This window comes from Lathyrus oleraceus, chromosome 6 (assembly GCF_024323335.1).
Source record: "Lathyrus oleraceus cultivar Zhongwan6 chromosome 6, CAAS_Psat_ZW6_1.0, whole genome shotgun sequence".
Taxonomy (NCBI): Eukaryota; Viridiplantae; Streptophyta; class Magnoliopsida; order Fabales; family Fabaceae; genus Lathyrus; species Lathyrus oleraceus.
This window is the reverse complement of record NC_066584.1, coordinates 69,091,055-69,107,579: the sequence shown is the minus strand read 5'-3', so window position 1 is coordinate 69,107,579 and position 16,525 is coordinate 69,091,055. Positions and strand designations below refer to the sequence as shown.

Genomic DNA, 16,525 nt, shown 5'->3' with positions numbered 1-16,525 from the left:
CCCTCGGAAAAGAGACGCGCACGGGAAGTGCTAAAAGAGAATAAGAAATCGGTCTCGCAACCGAGATTTGGGTTCGGAAGTCGGTTACGTAATGGCTTCGTATTAACACCCCTTACGTCCATGGTACTCCATGGGAACCATTTGGGTTGTTTTACATACATGGGATTTATCTATTATTGTTTTATTTTCAAAAGAATGTGTGAGAAGAAGGGGGGTGTTTTTGTTATTATAGTGCTCGCCAAGGATTGTGGCCCTTGTGCCTACGTATCACTCATTCGGGGATGAGGAATCAGAGCTCCGTAGTTCGGAGTAGAAAATGTTTGTGTGTTGGTTGATTTTACCTTTGAAAAAAAGGTTTTCGGGATGATGCCCTAAGGCATAAAAAAAGAGTTTGATGAGTTGTATTGTTTTTACCTTGAATAAGGGTTTTATGAAAGAATGTTTGTGATTATATTGTACTAAAGTCTATGGGCGGAGGTGATTATTCTAGACAACAAACCAAGCGTCTTGCGTCCAAAATAATCATAGTAAGGGTAGGAATGCTCCAATCTCACTCATTCTCCACCACTTAAGGCTCGTGACGCACAATAATAATCATAATTATTAGGTGTTTTGAATTTGATTATAAAAATGCCACTTGACGTTGAATCAAGGGTTTATTTTATTTTGATTATGAAATTTGGCTTATGCAACGTGAATGCGAAGTAACCAACAAGAAATTAAAGAGTCTCATTGTAAGGTAGCCCAAGAGAAAGCCTTTTGTGTGCAAAAGTGACCTAAGCTAAACAAAGGATAATGGTCTTACAAACATGTCCCCCTAAGGTGGTGCCATGATGCCATTCTTACAACATGAATGTAAGTTACAAATAAAATCCAACATTTACAAAGTATCACAAAGATTAGGGAAAATCCTCCAAGCAAGGGTCCTAAAATGAAATCCTCTAAGTCCAAGTTGATTAAGAGTGGAATGAATATTTGTGTCTTATCATTTTATCATGTTTTTGTTGTTTTTAATGTTTGATGACAATAAAATAGATAACAAGTTAATAAAAATGCATGATGAATTTGTACAATGATGATGATGATGATGAGTACTTTAATGTAAATTACAAGGTAATGACATAAAAGTAAATTACAAGATAAAGAAACCATATCACAATAATAAGGGTTAAATACACTTTTCCCCCCTGTAATGTTAGCGAGTTTAGGATTACCCCCCTGTAAAAATATTTTTTGTAAACCCTCCCTTATGTTATGTAGATTCCTTCATAGAACCCCCTAATATCCAGGTGGCATGGAATCTAATAAGAGGTCCTACACCTGGCATATTTTTAATTTTGTTAAAGTGATTATGTGTCATTTTACACTTTTTAATTTCAAATACCCCCTTAGAAAATTAGGGTTTTGAACATAGCAGGGAAGACGAAGACGAAATTTCCAGGGGAAGACGAAGACGAAGAAGAAGAATGCAGGGAACGAAGCAAACGAGAAAGACGACCGCAGTGAAGACGAAGATGAAGACAACCTCAGCGAATACGAAGAAGCGATCCAGCTCAGTGAAGACGAGCTCAGTGAAGTGTCCAAAGTCCGAGGTTAGTAAAAATTTGAAGTTCATCAATGTCGTAGGGTAAAATTTTGAAATCAACAATGTTTGACATGTGGGTATAATATATTGACAGGATTCACAACACTTTAGTGTTACACTCCACCATGGGGGTGAATTTTACAGGGTTTTTGAAGAAGAAATTATATACAGAGGGGGTACGGATACGACAGTTAATGGGATACATGTTTCAAATTGGAACATGGATAACATTGAGAATGCGGGAGCCTTTTCTCAGCAGAATGCCTGTTTCTCTTAACCAAGCATGTAAAGGACGAGGTATCTTGGAATGTGATGATTTCAGGGTATCTGCATAATGGATATGCCAATGAAGCAATTTCCACTTTTCAATGGATGAAATTAGAAAACGTCAGGCCCAGTTTAGTCACATTTGCGATCATCCTTCCTGCTGTATCGTATTTGACAGTATTAAAAGAGGCGATGGCTTTTCATGCCTGCATTATCCGAATGGGATTTCCATCTAGCATCCTTCTTGGAAACAGTCTCATAGACATGTATGCTAAATGTGGTCAACTTAGTTATTCTGAGAAATGTTTTCATGAAATGGAAAACAAAGACACTATCTCATGGAATGCAATGCTTTCAGGATATGCAATGCATGGCCAAGGTGAACGCGCTGTCACTCTTTTTTCACTAATGCAAGAGACTAATGTTCATGTTGATTCTATTTCGTACATCAGTGTATTATCTGCTTGTAGACACGCTGGTTTAATTCAAGAAGGAAGGAACATTTTTGCCTCCATGTGTGAAAAGCACCATGTTGAATCCAATATGGAACACTATGCATGCATGGTTGATCTTTTGGGCCGTGCTGGTTTATTTGATGAAGCTCTTAGTTTAATTAACAAAATTCCAACAGAACCAGATGCTCAAGTTTGGGGCGCCCTCCTGGGAGGGTGTAAAATTCATTCGAATGTCACATTAGGAGAGGTTGCCCTGCATCACCTTGTTAAACTTGAACCGAGAAATGCAGTTCATTATGTAGTTTTGTCAGATATTTATGCTCAATGTGGCAAGTGGAATGAGGCCAGAAGGACAAGATTACATATGAATGCTCATGGCTTGAAGAAAATTCCAGGATATAGTTGGATTGGAGCCCACAAACAAGGTTTGTGTCTTTCTTGCTAGTAACGAAGCTCTGCCACTATCAACACGGACTAGCAGAACAAATGAATATTTTCTTTAAAACCAAAAAGACGAGAAGGTATGCAATCAAAGTTCCTCTTCCCGATTATAAATTGGAGGAAAAGCCTACAACTACAAGAATCACCAAGTTATGTAATCAAGTCGACGAGAATTTATACATTATTATCATGGTAACATTTAAAAATCTAGGATGGCTATCCATCCATGTGTGCTATGTAACTTTTGGAGATTCCTCATTTTGCATTGCCTAGTTTGAGCTGTCATACAGCAGCTGGAGGAGTTAACAGAAAAACAAAGAAGATGACACAAAACAGCTTGTGAGTTGATCAAATCTGCTTTCTAGAAAGCTTTTGAGAATTAGGATTGCAAATGCTGCAGAAGTATGCTGAAGAGAACCGTCTAATTCTACAGCTTCAGCAGTTGACCAATTTTGGAATGAATAGGTGGTCCTGGTCGCAAATTTCCTGAACAGAAAGGCCGGAGAATACTGCCACTGTTTGTACGTTGGTCAGGTTTCACATTGCTTTTATGAGAAGAGATGGAAGGTGCTTATATTATAACATTAATCTATTGTTTCTTAAATTTTAGATTTTACAAGGTACAAATTCATGCTTTTAAATTGCTTGTTTCAGCTGATTTTGGACAATTTGAGACATCAAGATATTAAAAATAGAAATAAAGAGGTTAAGTTCCTAAACTTGTTTTTCATTGTATAACTGTTTACTTACACTTGTATGAACTTGATGGTATTTGGCACCTGAGCTTTCAAGTTACTTGTTTTTTTAGTCCAGTTCATGGATTCAACAATCTTTGGCTGTTATTTAATTACCTTCTTCAGTGATAATTGATATTGCTTTTAGTTATTGTTCAGCAGACTGGAAATCAAGACACTTTGGGTTCATAGAATTTGCACGAACTGTTTACTGTGTTGTGACTTCTGTCTATTATATTTATTGTTAACTGTTACTCCTTTATGATAATTTACTTTGGCCTGTAGGAAGCAAATATTTTAGCCAAAACCATTCACAGTTATTTGTTTTGTGAACACCTTGAGGCTAATGTGTTACCTCCTGCCTGAGAGAAAACCATTCACAATGCTATGACTTGTAAGGCTACCACTCAGGATCCCAATGCACTTAAAAGAAAGGTAATTCATTGTGATATACATTTTGTCTTACATTCTACATTCTGTCTTACATTCTTCATTGTGATATGCATTGTGATGACAACCATACATTGTGTCTTACATTGTAGAGAAAACCTAAAAAAGGACATGTGCCAACTGCAACTGATATGCCAACTGCAAATGATATGCCAACTGCATCTGATATGCCTGCCCCAACTGCAACTGATATGACTGTTCCAACAAATGTGCCTGTTCCAACTGATCCACAGCCTCCAACTGATATGCCTGTTCCAACTATTATGAGTCAAACAGGATCTAGTGTGGCTGCCTCAATCACAAAACAATCCAGAAAAAGGGTTGAAAAAAAACCTATCATCAAAAGAAGGCAAAGTGAGAGGATCAAGTTGAGTTGGTTTAAAAGACCCATAACAGGTGAAGGAATATCTAGTGACAAACCAATTACCCTACCAGAAAATGAAGACATACCCACTTCAAAATGAGGGACTGATTATTATGTTTCTGCTATGTATTTTGTAATCCTTTTGGAAAACTCTTTTGTAATGCCAACTGATCTTTGAAGACATGTATTTTGTAATCCTTTTGTAACAAACATATGCACTTACTGTGATGATCAATTCTAATGTATCAGTTTAACATTATTGGTGTGTATTGTCTATAAAACACAATGGCACTAAACCAGATTTGAACCCTGCAAATATAGATGGGTAGCATGCAAGACTCTAGCAGCCTTTACTGCTTGGTGGCTGGATTCATACATTAGAAATTTGTTTGATTAGAAATATGGTTAATATTTTTGAATGCTCTCTCTTATTTTCCTTCTTTATAAAAAGCATAAAATGAACCGCTGCTTTGTCTGCTTATTGTGCATCTGCTGGAATTCCTTCCATTGTTTTCCTGCCTGCTAATAGAATCTCTATTGCTCAACTGGTTCAGCCGATTGCGAATGGAGCGTTTGTTCTTAGCATTGATACTGATTTTGATGGGTGTATGCAGTTGATTCGTGAAGTAACTGCTGAATTGCCTATTTATTTGGCTAATTCTCTGAACAGTTTGAGGCTTGAAGGACAGAAAACTGCTGCTATTGAGATTTTGCAGCAGTTTGATTGGCAGGTACCTGATTGGGTTATTGCACCTGGTGGGAATCTTGGGAATATTTATGCTTTTTATAAAGGGTTTCAGATGTGTAAAGAGTTAGGTCTTGTGGATAGAATTCCAAGGCTTGTTTGTGCTCAAGCTGCAAATGCAAATCCTTTGTATTTGTATTTTAAGTCGGGTTGGAAAGAGTTTAAGCCAGTTAGGGCACAGACAACTTTTGCATCTGCTATTCGGATTGGGGATCCTGTTTCTATTGATAGAGTTGTTCATGCTTTGAAGAACTGTAATGGTATCGTTGAGGAGGCTACTGAGGAAGAATTGATGGATGCTATGGCTCAGGCTGATTCGACTGGAATGTTTACTTGCCCTCACACTGGTGTTGCTTTGACTGCTTTGTTTAAGCTCAGGAATAGTGGTGTTATTAAGCCTACTGATAGGACTGTTTCATGTGAGCACTGCACATGGGTTGAAGTTTACTCAGTCCAAAATTGATTACCATTCAAAGAATATCAAAGACCTGGCTTGCCAATTTGCCAATCCTCCAATGCAGGTCAAGGCTGATTTTGGATCTGTTATGGATGTTTTGTCCAAGTATTTGCAGAGCAAGGCACCCAAGTATCATTAGGTTGACACTGCTGGTTTTATTATATAGATCAATGCCCCATAAAACAATTTTCCTGCTTCTTATCCTGATGGTTTAAGCTAAATGTTGGTACTATCAAGCAACTATATACAATTTTGTTATTTATAAAGAAAGAACTCGTCTCAAAGGATTACTCTATTAGGTTAGAAAATTCTTGAAGCATTTGCAACTATATACATTATTTCCATGTTACAAAATCTAACTAAAATAGTCCTCCTACAGCATTTGCAGAAATTTCAATTGCACTGTGATTTTGCACCTAGATTAGATCACAGTTAATCCAAACATGTACTTAGAAGCAGAACAGAACAACTTGTTTTCCCTTGACAGAACATTATACTTCACTGGAGCTACTTATCTACAACAATACTCACTCAGATATCTGTGGACTAATCTTACAACAATGACAGACTCATTACATTGCTGAAAAACACTAATGACATAACAATTACATGACAGACTCATTAGACTAACTTAACCATAGCTGCTATCAACATCCATGACAGACCAATTACAAACATTAACCATAAATTTTTCCTCTTTTCCATTGCAATCTTTTTCTTCAGTTTTTCTAACTTGTTAAGCTTTCCGACTCTGCAATCTATCTCCTCAACAATCTCTTTAGCAAATTCAATCAAATAAGCCTTGTTGACTTCACATTGGCGGCATCCGGACGGATTGGTTTCTTTCACTGCAAACTCACTGACCAAATCATCCCACAAAAATAAACCGCACCCATTCTGCAATTTGAGACAAACACCACCAACAATTAATTTCGAAATCAAACTCAAAATAATAAAATGCTTCAAAATTGCTCACCATATAATTCCTGCATTTCCAAAATTTGCGACCGGGGTTTTCAATTGACTTGGAGACGAACAACTTCATGGTTTCATTGCATCCACATCTTGGTAAGCCGTTTCCAACTTCACTCGTGGAAGATGCCTTGCTGCCACCCATAACCCAGATGAAGGGGACACGGACGAAGATGAAGAGAGGGATGGATTTGGGGTAGGGATGGATTTCACGAAGAGAGAGAGGGATGGATTTGGGATAGGGATGGATTTCACGAAGAGAGAGAGGGATGGATTTGGAACCCTAAAATCTAGTTTATGCCATGCTGGAGATTCACATGTGAAAATAAAAAAATTAAAAAGCCACGTCTGAAATAAAAAACCAAGATTCCATGCCACCTGGATATTAGGGGGTTCTATGAAGGAATCTACATAACATAAGGGGGGTATTGAAAAAATAACTTTACAAGGGGGGTAATCCTAAACTCGCTAACATTACAGGGGGGTAAAGTGTATTTAACCCCAATAATAATAGTTAGTGAATATAAATGATATAAAACAAATAATAATTCAATAATACCAAAATCACAATAATAAAGGTTAATGATAAACAAAATTAATGAAGTATAATTAGTGGTTAGTAACATGTACAAAAATGAATATTTTTTAAAACTATTTTCTTGGGCCAAAAAGACTTAAAATATGACACATTAAGGGATAGCTTATCATTGATGCAAAGTATTGAAGATGATTAAAAAATCAACTAACAATAGATTTGTAACAAAGTAAGTTATGCAACCTTAAGTCCATCTATTAATATTTTTAAAAAAGGTGATTTGTTCTCTTTCTTTTGTTTTTATTCCTCTTTTATTTAACAAGATAATAAGGTAGTAAATAAATTAGCATAATGTAAATAATATAGTTAGATAACAATAAACATAAACATAAAATACTTGAAATAAAGTGAACAATAAAATAAATTGCAAAAAAATAAAGTGCAATAATATAAATGTTAGAAGTTAGTAATTAGTGAACATAAAAATAAAGTAAATGAAATAAAATGAATAATAAAATAAATTGCAAAATAAAATAAAATAAAGTGCAATAATATAAATGTTAGGAGTTAGTAATTAGTAGTTAGTAACAATAAGCAAATGGATTAGCAAGTTAATGTAAAGACATGGTTTCGTCTATGCATAAAATGACCCAAATATGGTTAAAATAGAGGCAATCTATCAATGCCTCAAAATATCATGAATGATCTATTGATCAACCATAGATAGGTTTGAAACATTGAGATTTAATCAACTCTAAACAACCATGGTCATGATCTAATAGACCTTATCAACTAAACAAATACAACAATAAGTCCATAATAAAAGAAAATGATAACACACACAAAGCAACTACAAAAAGGTGAAAAAAAGATAGTAAGAGTAAAAAAATCTTTAAAAAAGGTGAGTAAACCAAAGTCAATCATTTTTTGTAAGCTTGAATCTAAACCATCTCAAAATACCAACCAAGAACAAGCAACCATTTTTAATCAAAAAAGAAACAAAAGGTTAAAAAGTTTAAATTAAAATCATTACCCACAAAATGTGAAAAAAGCTAGGTAGAAATGGGGTTGAGCTTGAATGTGAAGCAAGGGGTTTTGGATGAAAATATTTGTGGTGAAAGCTTAGTAAAGGGGTTGGGTTATGAGTGTTAGAGAATGAGAAATTTTGAGGAAAAAATTTAAAATGGAAAAAAAGTTGGTGGTGGTGACTTTTGGGAGAGAAATGTTTTTTGGTTTTGATTTTAGGTTTGGAGAAGAGGGATTGAATGATATTTTTTCAGAATTTTTGGGGGCTAGAAAGCATGAAAAATGAGGGGGAATAGTGCATCTATTTATAAGGAAAGCAAGTGGGAAAGTGGGGGGAACCAAATACCCTTTGTGCAAAAAAAAGGCTTATTTTTGATGTCTGCGCAGGGGAAATCGATTTACTTAATTGGGTAAATCGACTTCCCTATTTTTTTATTTTTAAAATTTTTATTTTTATTTTTTTATTTTTAATTTCATGCCTTGAGCCCATGCAATATGTCTTTGGTTATGAAAGTTCAATGAAATTATGATGATGAAATAATGAAAGCATGCATGTGCAGTAGGGCCATGGATCAAATGAAAGTTGTATCGGAGTTGGGTGAATTTTGGGGTATGACAGGAACTGGGCTTTGAAATAAATTTTCAGACGGGAACTGGACTTTGAAATGATTTTCCAGATGAGAACTGTGCCCTACATGATTTTCCAGATGAGAACTGAGCTTTGAAATGAATTTCCAAACGGGGACTATGCTTTGAAATGATTTTCCAAACGGAAACTGCACTTTGAAATGATTTGTTAGACGGGAACCGGGCTTTAAAATGATTTGTCATATGGGAATTGGGCTTTGCAATGATTTTTTCTAGATGGGAACTAGGCTTTGAATCGATTTTCCAAACGGGAACTGCGCTTTGAAATGATTTGTTAGACGGAAACTGGGCTTTAAAATGATTTGTCATATGGGAATTGGGCTTTGCAATGATTTTTTCAGATGGGAACTAGGCTTTGAAATGATTTTCCAAGCGGGAACTACTCTTTGAAAGGATTTTCCAAACAGGAACTGGACTTTGAAAGGATTTCCCAGACATGAACATGACTTTGAAATGATTTTCCATACGGGAACTGGACTTTAAAATGACTTGCCATACGAGAATTAGGCTTTGAAGTGATCTGCCAGACAGGAACTGGGCCTTGACAGGGTGCCAACCGAAGTTGGACTTTGATAGGGAATTCACTAGGAATTTGTGTGGGTAATATTCTCTTCGGAGGTACATTATTGTTTTAATCGGGATTAATTTGGTCTTTCATGCAAAGTACCAAGTATGGCTTATGCTTTGTATGCATGTTTGAATTTGCATGATGTAATGATCCATATTGATGGATATGCTACGCGTTTTGTAGGGATGCAATGCTATGTAATGATGACTATTATATTCAAAACGCCAACATAGTTGGGCTTTGATTTTTCTTGGAGGTTCCAATAAAGACTGGGCTTTTGCTTTTGTTATTTATTTTACAAGGCTTCATGCTATGTGTTGGTGTAAGTCCTAGAGGCCAATACTTTTTGTACTTGTATTGAATTATTTATTAATAATAAAAATGTGTTTCCTTTATTATGTTTGTTTAATAAAGTCCCTAGAATAGTTAGTCCGTTTAATGTATCAAGTGTGACTTAATCATGAGATCCCATTAAACATAAGGACATTATTCTTAAAGTATCCGTAGTCGAGATTTATTGTGAAATGGGATAACATTAAATCATTAAGACTATTATGTATATAGACTGATGATCACATCTCATGGATCATGGATAAGGAGTTATCAAGTCTTAAACATAGGTATGAATATTAAGAGTAATATTTATACTAGATTGACCCGCTATGAGAATACTATATAGAATATAATGCAAAGTGTCGTAAGTTATTCTCATGGTGATAATGGTGTATACCACCCTTCGACTTGAAACCACTATGGACCCTAGATGTAGAGTTGAGTGTCTTATTGTTGATCAAACGTTGTCCGTAACTGGATGACCATAAAGACAGTTCATGGGTACTCCACGAAGCATGCTGAGGGACATGAGTGACTGTCGCAACCTAAATGCGAAACGAAACAACCAGCGAAAAAAGAAAGAAATGACAGAAGAGTCGCCACTGTGCGTTATTTATCCCAAAGGAGGGAAAGGAAAACGCTCGAAGTAAACCTGGAAAAAGGAAAGGAAAAGATAAGGTCTCGCAACCAAATCTTGGGTTCGGGAGTCGATTATGCGAAGGGAAGGTATTAGCACCCCTACACATCCGTAGTACTCTACGGGATCTACTCTTGTTGTTCTTGTCTAAAGGGTGTGGGTTTATCTAATGTACTATTTACTAAAAGAGGGGTCAAAAGAAAATGACTCGCACGGATGTCGCATCCACTGCATACGTATCTCATCTGAATATGAGAATCAGAGTCTTCGTAGCTCGGCTACCTATGGGTTAAAGAGGAGTGTGCTCGCTAAGACATCGCGTCTTCTGCCTACGTATCTCATCTGGAATGAGAATCAGAGCAAACCGTAGTTCGGCTAACCTATTTGTTTGTTTTGTGTTTTTTAGATGAACGACGTTACTACGCAATCTACCAGATGCTCGACCTTTGGAGACTTACTCGCCTGTAGTAGAAGGAGTTAATGTGTTCTTAGGAAAAGAAAAATCAATGAGTTTGTTTGTGTTTTAGGATGCTCACGCAAAAAAGGAAGTCCTAGATGAAGGAACCGTGCTACCTTAATTGACATGCAAACGAGAGACTATACGAAGCCTAGCAATCCTATGGGGGAAACGATCACACCATACAAAACAAACATGCATAAAGTAAACATGCCAACAGGGGGCTCAAACATACGTGGGTAGGGCTTTAGTCAAGAGGGGTCATATCAACCTCGACAAACAAGCCATGGAAGGGTAATCAAACGGGCTCTTAACCACTGACACTGAACATCGGGGTGAGCAGATCAAAAGGGTAATGAGGATAAGACCTCATAGCTCTTAACCCTGGACAGGGTGAGCTCATGACAAAAAGTGGGGATTCGGGAAGATGGAACCCTCTCCACTGACGACCGGACAAAAGATCTTGGGATTTTGTTCTGAAGCATCGACACGTAGTGTGAGCATAGAGAACGACACACTGAATAACGGGGGATCGACTACTAATCCCTTTTATCCGTCAATTGCCTCTCCGTGGAGGTCTTTAGCACTGGTTCCTCTTCTTGGAGGTCTTTGGGCACAAAAGTAAACACACAAAAAACATCGCCTCCTATCGAGGTCTTCCAGCTAAGAAAGCGGTAAAATGCGGGAAAGATAAAGGGATCAAGAGATCTACCACACGGATAAAAATCCGAAGTAATAACAACTAAAGAAGCAAGAAACCCGGTGATCTCTCAAGCTAGCACTATCAAAGAAAGCAAGTCAGCAAAGTAATCAGAATAAATCTCCAAATGGTATCCCACAAATAAAGTGGAATACCAAGCAAGCTATCTCTTCAAGAGTCATGTGAGCCCTCACAAAAAACTCAACAAACAAGTTAGAATAACAAGATGGGGGGCAATCAAGAGTTGCACCAAACAGAAGGACCATAACCACAACAGCGTCAGGTAAACAGCGCACGGATGCAATAGAAACAGAAAAACCAACAAACACAAGACGGATTAGAGAGTAAACAGAAAAACAACTACTGTCACGATCGCTACTACTTCGCTTAGCGAAGGCTTCGCTGTAGATTCGCCTAGCGAATTGCTAGCGAATGCCTGCGGATTCTGGGTTCTTCCTTGATAACAGTCCGATTTCAGTAACCCCAAACCCCGTGGTACCCATTTCAGAAATTAAGTGATCAAACATTCAAAGCATTGTTCTACACATTCATGCATATCTAAACCCATATGTGAAACCTAATGATACCCACTCTTCCAAATTCACCCATAATGCCTCACAGATTCAGAAATTTCAAATTGAAAGCATAGAGTAATGGAAATAGGGCAAACCTAATTGGAGAGATCGAATGAAATTGAATTGCCCGCTTGGGTTTACAAAGCAATCTTAGGATTTATATGAGATAGAATTGGTAGAGGTGATCCTGCGCAAAGGAGTTTTTTTCTTCAGTGTCTACGGAGGCTGCTCTGAATTCTGTTAGCTCTTCCCCCTTTTGTTCCCCTGAATCTTTAGAATTTATAACCTGATTTTTGTGGCTTGGTGGGCTCAAATGAGAGAGGTCCAAGTCCAAGATTTTTCTGTTATATATATATATATATATATATATATATATATATATATATATATATATATATATATATATATATATATATATATATATATATATATATATATATATATATATATATATATATATATATATATATATATATATATATATATATATATATATATATATATTTAAACGCGTGCGCTTTGCCTAGCAAAGAATTTGCTCGCCTAGCGAGCATGACAGTTCAGACTCGCTAGGCGAACCACGCTGCTCGCCTAGCGAGCATGACAGCTCATGAACAGACTTTTTCTCCTTCAAGATTAGCGTTTTGAATGATGAATAGACCCCATTTGAACATGTTGGAAGTAACTCAAGTCATTCCCTTGTGTTGACTGATCACCCAGATAGAACCCACAAAGTGTCTTGGATGATATTCAAGCTTCTTGGATCTAATTCTGATTGACATGATGAAATGCAATATGAAATGTTAAATGATCTAAAAATGAATGCATGAATGAGGGGGGCAAATTTGAGGTGTTACAGCTGCCCCTATTCAATCAACTGGAGACCCGAAAGGAAGATAGCAGCGGCTTTTGCACTTTCGAGGTATCAAGGGATTGAATACAATAAAAGCCCGAAAATTTACACTGAAGTGAAAAAATGAAGTAACAATGCCTGTCAAAATCGGCCAAGAGGTGGTCTTGAAAAAGAATCCGTCTGGTACGGTGAGAGTCGGTCTGAATACCGAAAAAGAATGTTAACCTGGATACCAAAATAAATGGTAACACAGAAATAACCCTGGCCTGAATGCCGCTCATCAGTCTGAATACTGGAAATGACTTCGACCTGAGCATCGGAAGATATGAGATTATTAATATCGGTCTGAACACCGAGAGACTGGCCTGAATGCTACTTCGGTCTGAATACCCGAAAAATTGGCTTGAATGCCACAAGTTGCGTCGACCTGAACGTCGGAAACTTCTTTGATCTGAACATCGGAAAATTGGCCTGAATGCCACTTCGGTCTGAATACCGGAAGCTTGGCCTGAATGCCACAAGTTGCATCGACCTGAACGTCGGAAACTTCTTCGATCTGAACATCGGAAAATTGGCCTGAATGCCACTTCGGTCTGAATACCGGAAGCTTGGCCTGAATGCCACAAGTTGCATTGACCTGAACATCGGAAACTTCTTTGATCTGAACATCGGAAAATTGGCATGAATGCCACTTCGGTCTGAATACCGGAAGCTTGGCCTGAATGCCACAAGTTGCATCGACCTGAACATCGGAAACTTCTTCGATCTGAACATCGGAAAATTGGCCTGAATGCCACTTCGGTCTGAATACCGGAAGCTTGGCCTGAATGCCACAAGTTGCATCGACCTGAATGTCGGAAACTTCTTCGATCTGAACATCGGAAAATTGGCCTGAATGCCACTTCGGTCTGAATACCGGAAGCTTAGCCTGAATGCCACTTCGGTCTGAATACCGAAAAACTTTCATGCCTGTCAGTATCGGCAGAAATAAGGAAAATGATAATTGAGGCGGCGCGTGGGCCAACGACCCCTGCTGGGAATAATAAAGATAAGTCATGAACAATCTTCAATCTGAGTACTGGAAACAACTTTTGTCTTATCACTTGGGATACCGAGAATGCCTTATGCTTTACATGCGTATGTTTGAATTTTTCAATGGCGTAATGCTCCATGAAGATGGAAATGCTACGCGATTTGGGATGATGCAATGCAATATGATTCTACATGCAGGGATGCAAAATGCTTGATTAGAGAGAACGCCAAGCCGAGGCAAGGAATTCTGCTGGGGAAATGATCACAATCTTCTGGACCCTAGCAATGCTGTTGGAGATGCACAGCACAAAGAACTCTGTGGGGAAATGACTCGCCACACGGTGTTCTGGCAAATAACAAAATATCGAGGCTCTGACTAGGGAGAGAATGGCACTGAAAACTTGTTGTTGAGGAAAGCGACAGTGGTTCTGGCAACCATAATCTGCGAGAGAGACGACTCAGCAGGGGAAGCAAACACCGATACGGTACCGAGACTCTGCTTCAAGGAAAGAGACCATAGATCTAGCGTCAAGATCATCGATCTGACACCGAACTCTAAGGAGGAGCCGCTTCTGTTGGGAAGATACAGTCTGACACTGTCAACTCCGTTGGGGATATACAGTCTGGCACTGTCAACTCTACTGGGGAGTGTATAGTCTACAACAAATGCTTGGGAGAGTACAATGGTGAGAGTCTGCTAGGGATTGAAGAATCCAACGCTCAGACCAGCTCTATAGGGATAAGATACCAAATTCCAACTGTTGAGGAAAAACATCCGCGATCATTTGATGGGGACCTTAAGGAAATGCCCCGAGTGTACCTGTTCTGAATATAAGATCCAAAGCACTTAAAATTTACAACAATTTTAAATGTTTATTAAGCATGTACCTGTAAAGCTCTTATGTTTCATGATGCAATGTTTATCAAAAATTCGGACGTCATTTTTGCAAACAAAACAGTAAAAAGAAAATAAAAACGGGGATATACTGAATAACATGATTTTATTGATTGAATGACCTCTGAATAGGCATTTACATCAGGAAGCAATCCATGGAAAGAGGTAATTGCACAAAAGATAAAAACAGAAATTAATCTAATGGCAATGTGAAATGGATTTCTATCGGGTTCCAATCCTGCTATGATTCGCTCGTCTTCAAGATCCTCCAAATGATCATCTTTCTGAAAAAGTGATTGGATTGTTTCCTATCCTTCGGAAGTTTCCAGTTATTGACACGAGATGAGATTCAGAACTACTCAGAACACAGTCATTCTCTTAATCCCTAACTTTTGCCTGGATCGCCCTTTTCGGGTTTTCAATCCACCGGGATACCCATTTTTGCATAAGTTGCCTTTTCAGGTTTTCAACTTACCGGGTGTACAATCTTTTTATTTTTAATCCCTAATTTTTGCCCGAACCTTTTTTATTTTTTGGTTTACCGGGATACTCCCTTTTTTTTTGCCTGGACTATTCTTTTTATTGTCCAGCGGGTCTATTTTATGCGAAGTATTTTTTAACTGCGTCTGAGTTCATAGGGGAAGTGAAGTTTTCACCATCCATAGTTGCAAGCATTAAGGCCCCACCATCGAAAATCTTGGTGATAATGTATGGTCCATCATAGTTAGGAGTCCACTTGCCCCTGTGATCTGTTTGAGGAGGAAGGATCATTTTCAACACTAAATCTCCAACTTGGAAACATCGAGGACGCACTCTCCGATCAAAGGCTCTCTTCATCCGACTCTGATACAACTATCCATGACAAATGGCTGCCATTCGCTTCTCTTCGATAAGACTCAACTCATTGAACCTTGTCCGAATCCATTCAGCTTCTTCTAACTTGACATGCAACAGGACTCTTAGAGAAGGAATCTCCACTTCAACAGGTAGGACTGCTTCTATACCATACACAAGGGAGTAAGGGGTTGCCCCGGTCGATGTACGTACTGAAGTACGGTACCCATGCAAGGTGAAGGGTAGCATCTCATACCAATCTTTGTACGTGACGACCATCTTCTGCACAATCTTCTTTATGTTCTTATTTGCTGCCTCAATAGTGTCGTTCATCTTAGGGCGATAAGGGGAAGAATTGTGATGCTGAATGTTGAAGTTCTGGCACAACTCCTTCATCATTTTGTTATTGAGATTAGAACCATTATCCGTAATGATTCTTTTGGGAATCCCATAGCGACAAATGATTTCTTTCTTAATGAATCGGGCAACCACATGTCCGGTGACATTCGCGAATGATGCTGCTTCGACCCACTTGGTGAAATAGTCGATGGCAACAAGGATGAAGCGATGCCCATTGGAGGCGGTCGGCTCAATCTTTCCAATCATAACAATGCCCCACATAGCAAAAGGCCACGGCGAAGACATCACATTCAAAGGATTTGGCGGCACATGTACCTTATCCACATAAATCTGGCATTTATGGCACTTCCGAGCATATTTGAAACAATCAGATTCCATGGTCATCCAGTAATACCCTGCTCTTAACAATTTCTTAGCCATTGCATGTCCGCCGGCATGAGTACCGAAGGAGCCTTCATGAACTTCCTGCATTAACATGTCCGCTTCGTGTCTATCCACGCATCTGAGCAAAACCATGTCGAAGTTCCTCTTATACAGCACATCGTCTTTGTTCAAGAAGAAACTTCCTGCCAATCTTCTCAAAGTCTTTCTATCATTGTTGG

At 38.1% G+C, this 16,525-nt stretch overlaps 2 protein-coding genes and 1 pseudogene across 2 annotated transcripts; 2 read left to right on the top strand and 1 right to left on the bottom strand.

The window, feature by feature from the left end:
• Positions 1–1,514: 1,514 nt before the first annotated feature.
• On the top strand, positions 1,515–2,752 carry LOC127094064 (pentatricopeptide repeat-containing protein At2g39620). The gene is made up of 3 exons (XM_051032934.1): positions 1,515–1,592; positions 1,680–1,851; positions 1,908–2,752. The coding sequence occupies exons 1-3, from the start codon at positions 1,515–1,517 to the stop codon at positions 2,750–2,752; spliced, it is 1,095 nt and encodes a 364-aa protein (XP_050888891.1).
• Positions 2,753–4,757: 2,005 nt separating this feature from the next.
• On the top strand, positions 4,758–5,649 carry LOC127094063 (threonine synthase, chloroplastic-like; annotated as a pseudogene).
• Positions 5,650–6,119: 470 nt separating this feature from the next.
• Positions 6,120–6,623, bottom strand: LOC127094062 (uncharacterized). The gene is made up of 2 exons (XM_051032933.1): positions 6,475–6,623; positions 6,120–6,395 (listed from the first exon to the last, which is right to left on the bottom strand). The coding sequence occupies exons 1-2, from the start codon at positions 6,613–6,615 to the stop codon at positions 6,120–6,122; spliced, it is 417 nt and encodes a 138-aa protein (XP_050888890.1). The 5' UTR covers positions 6,616–6,623.
• Positions 6,624–16,525: the final 9,902 nt, after the last annotated feature.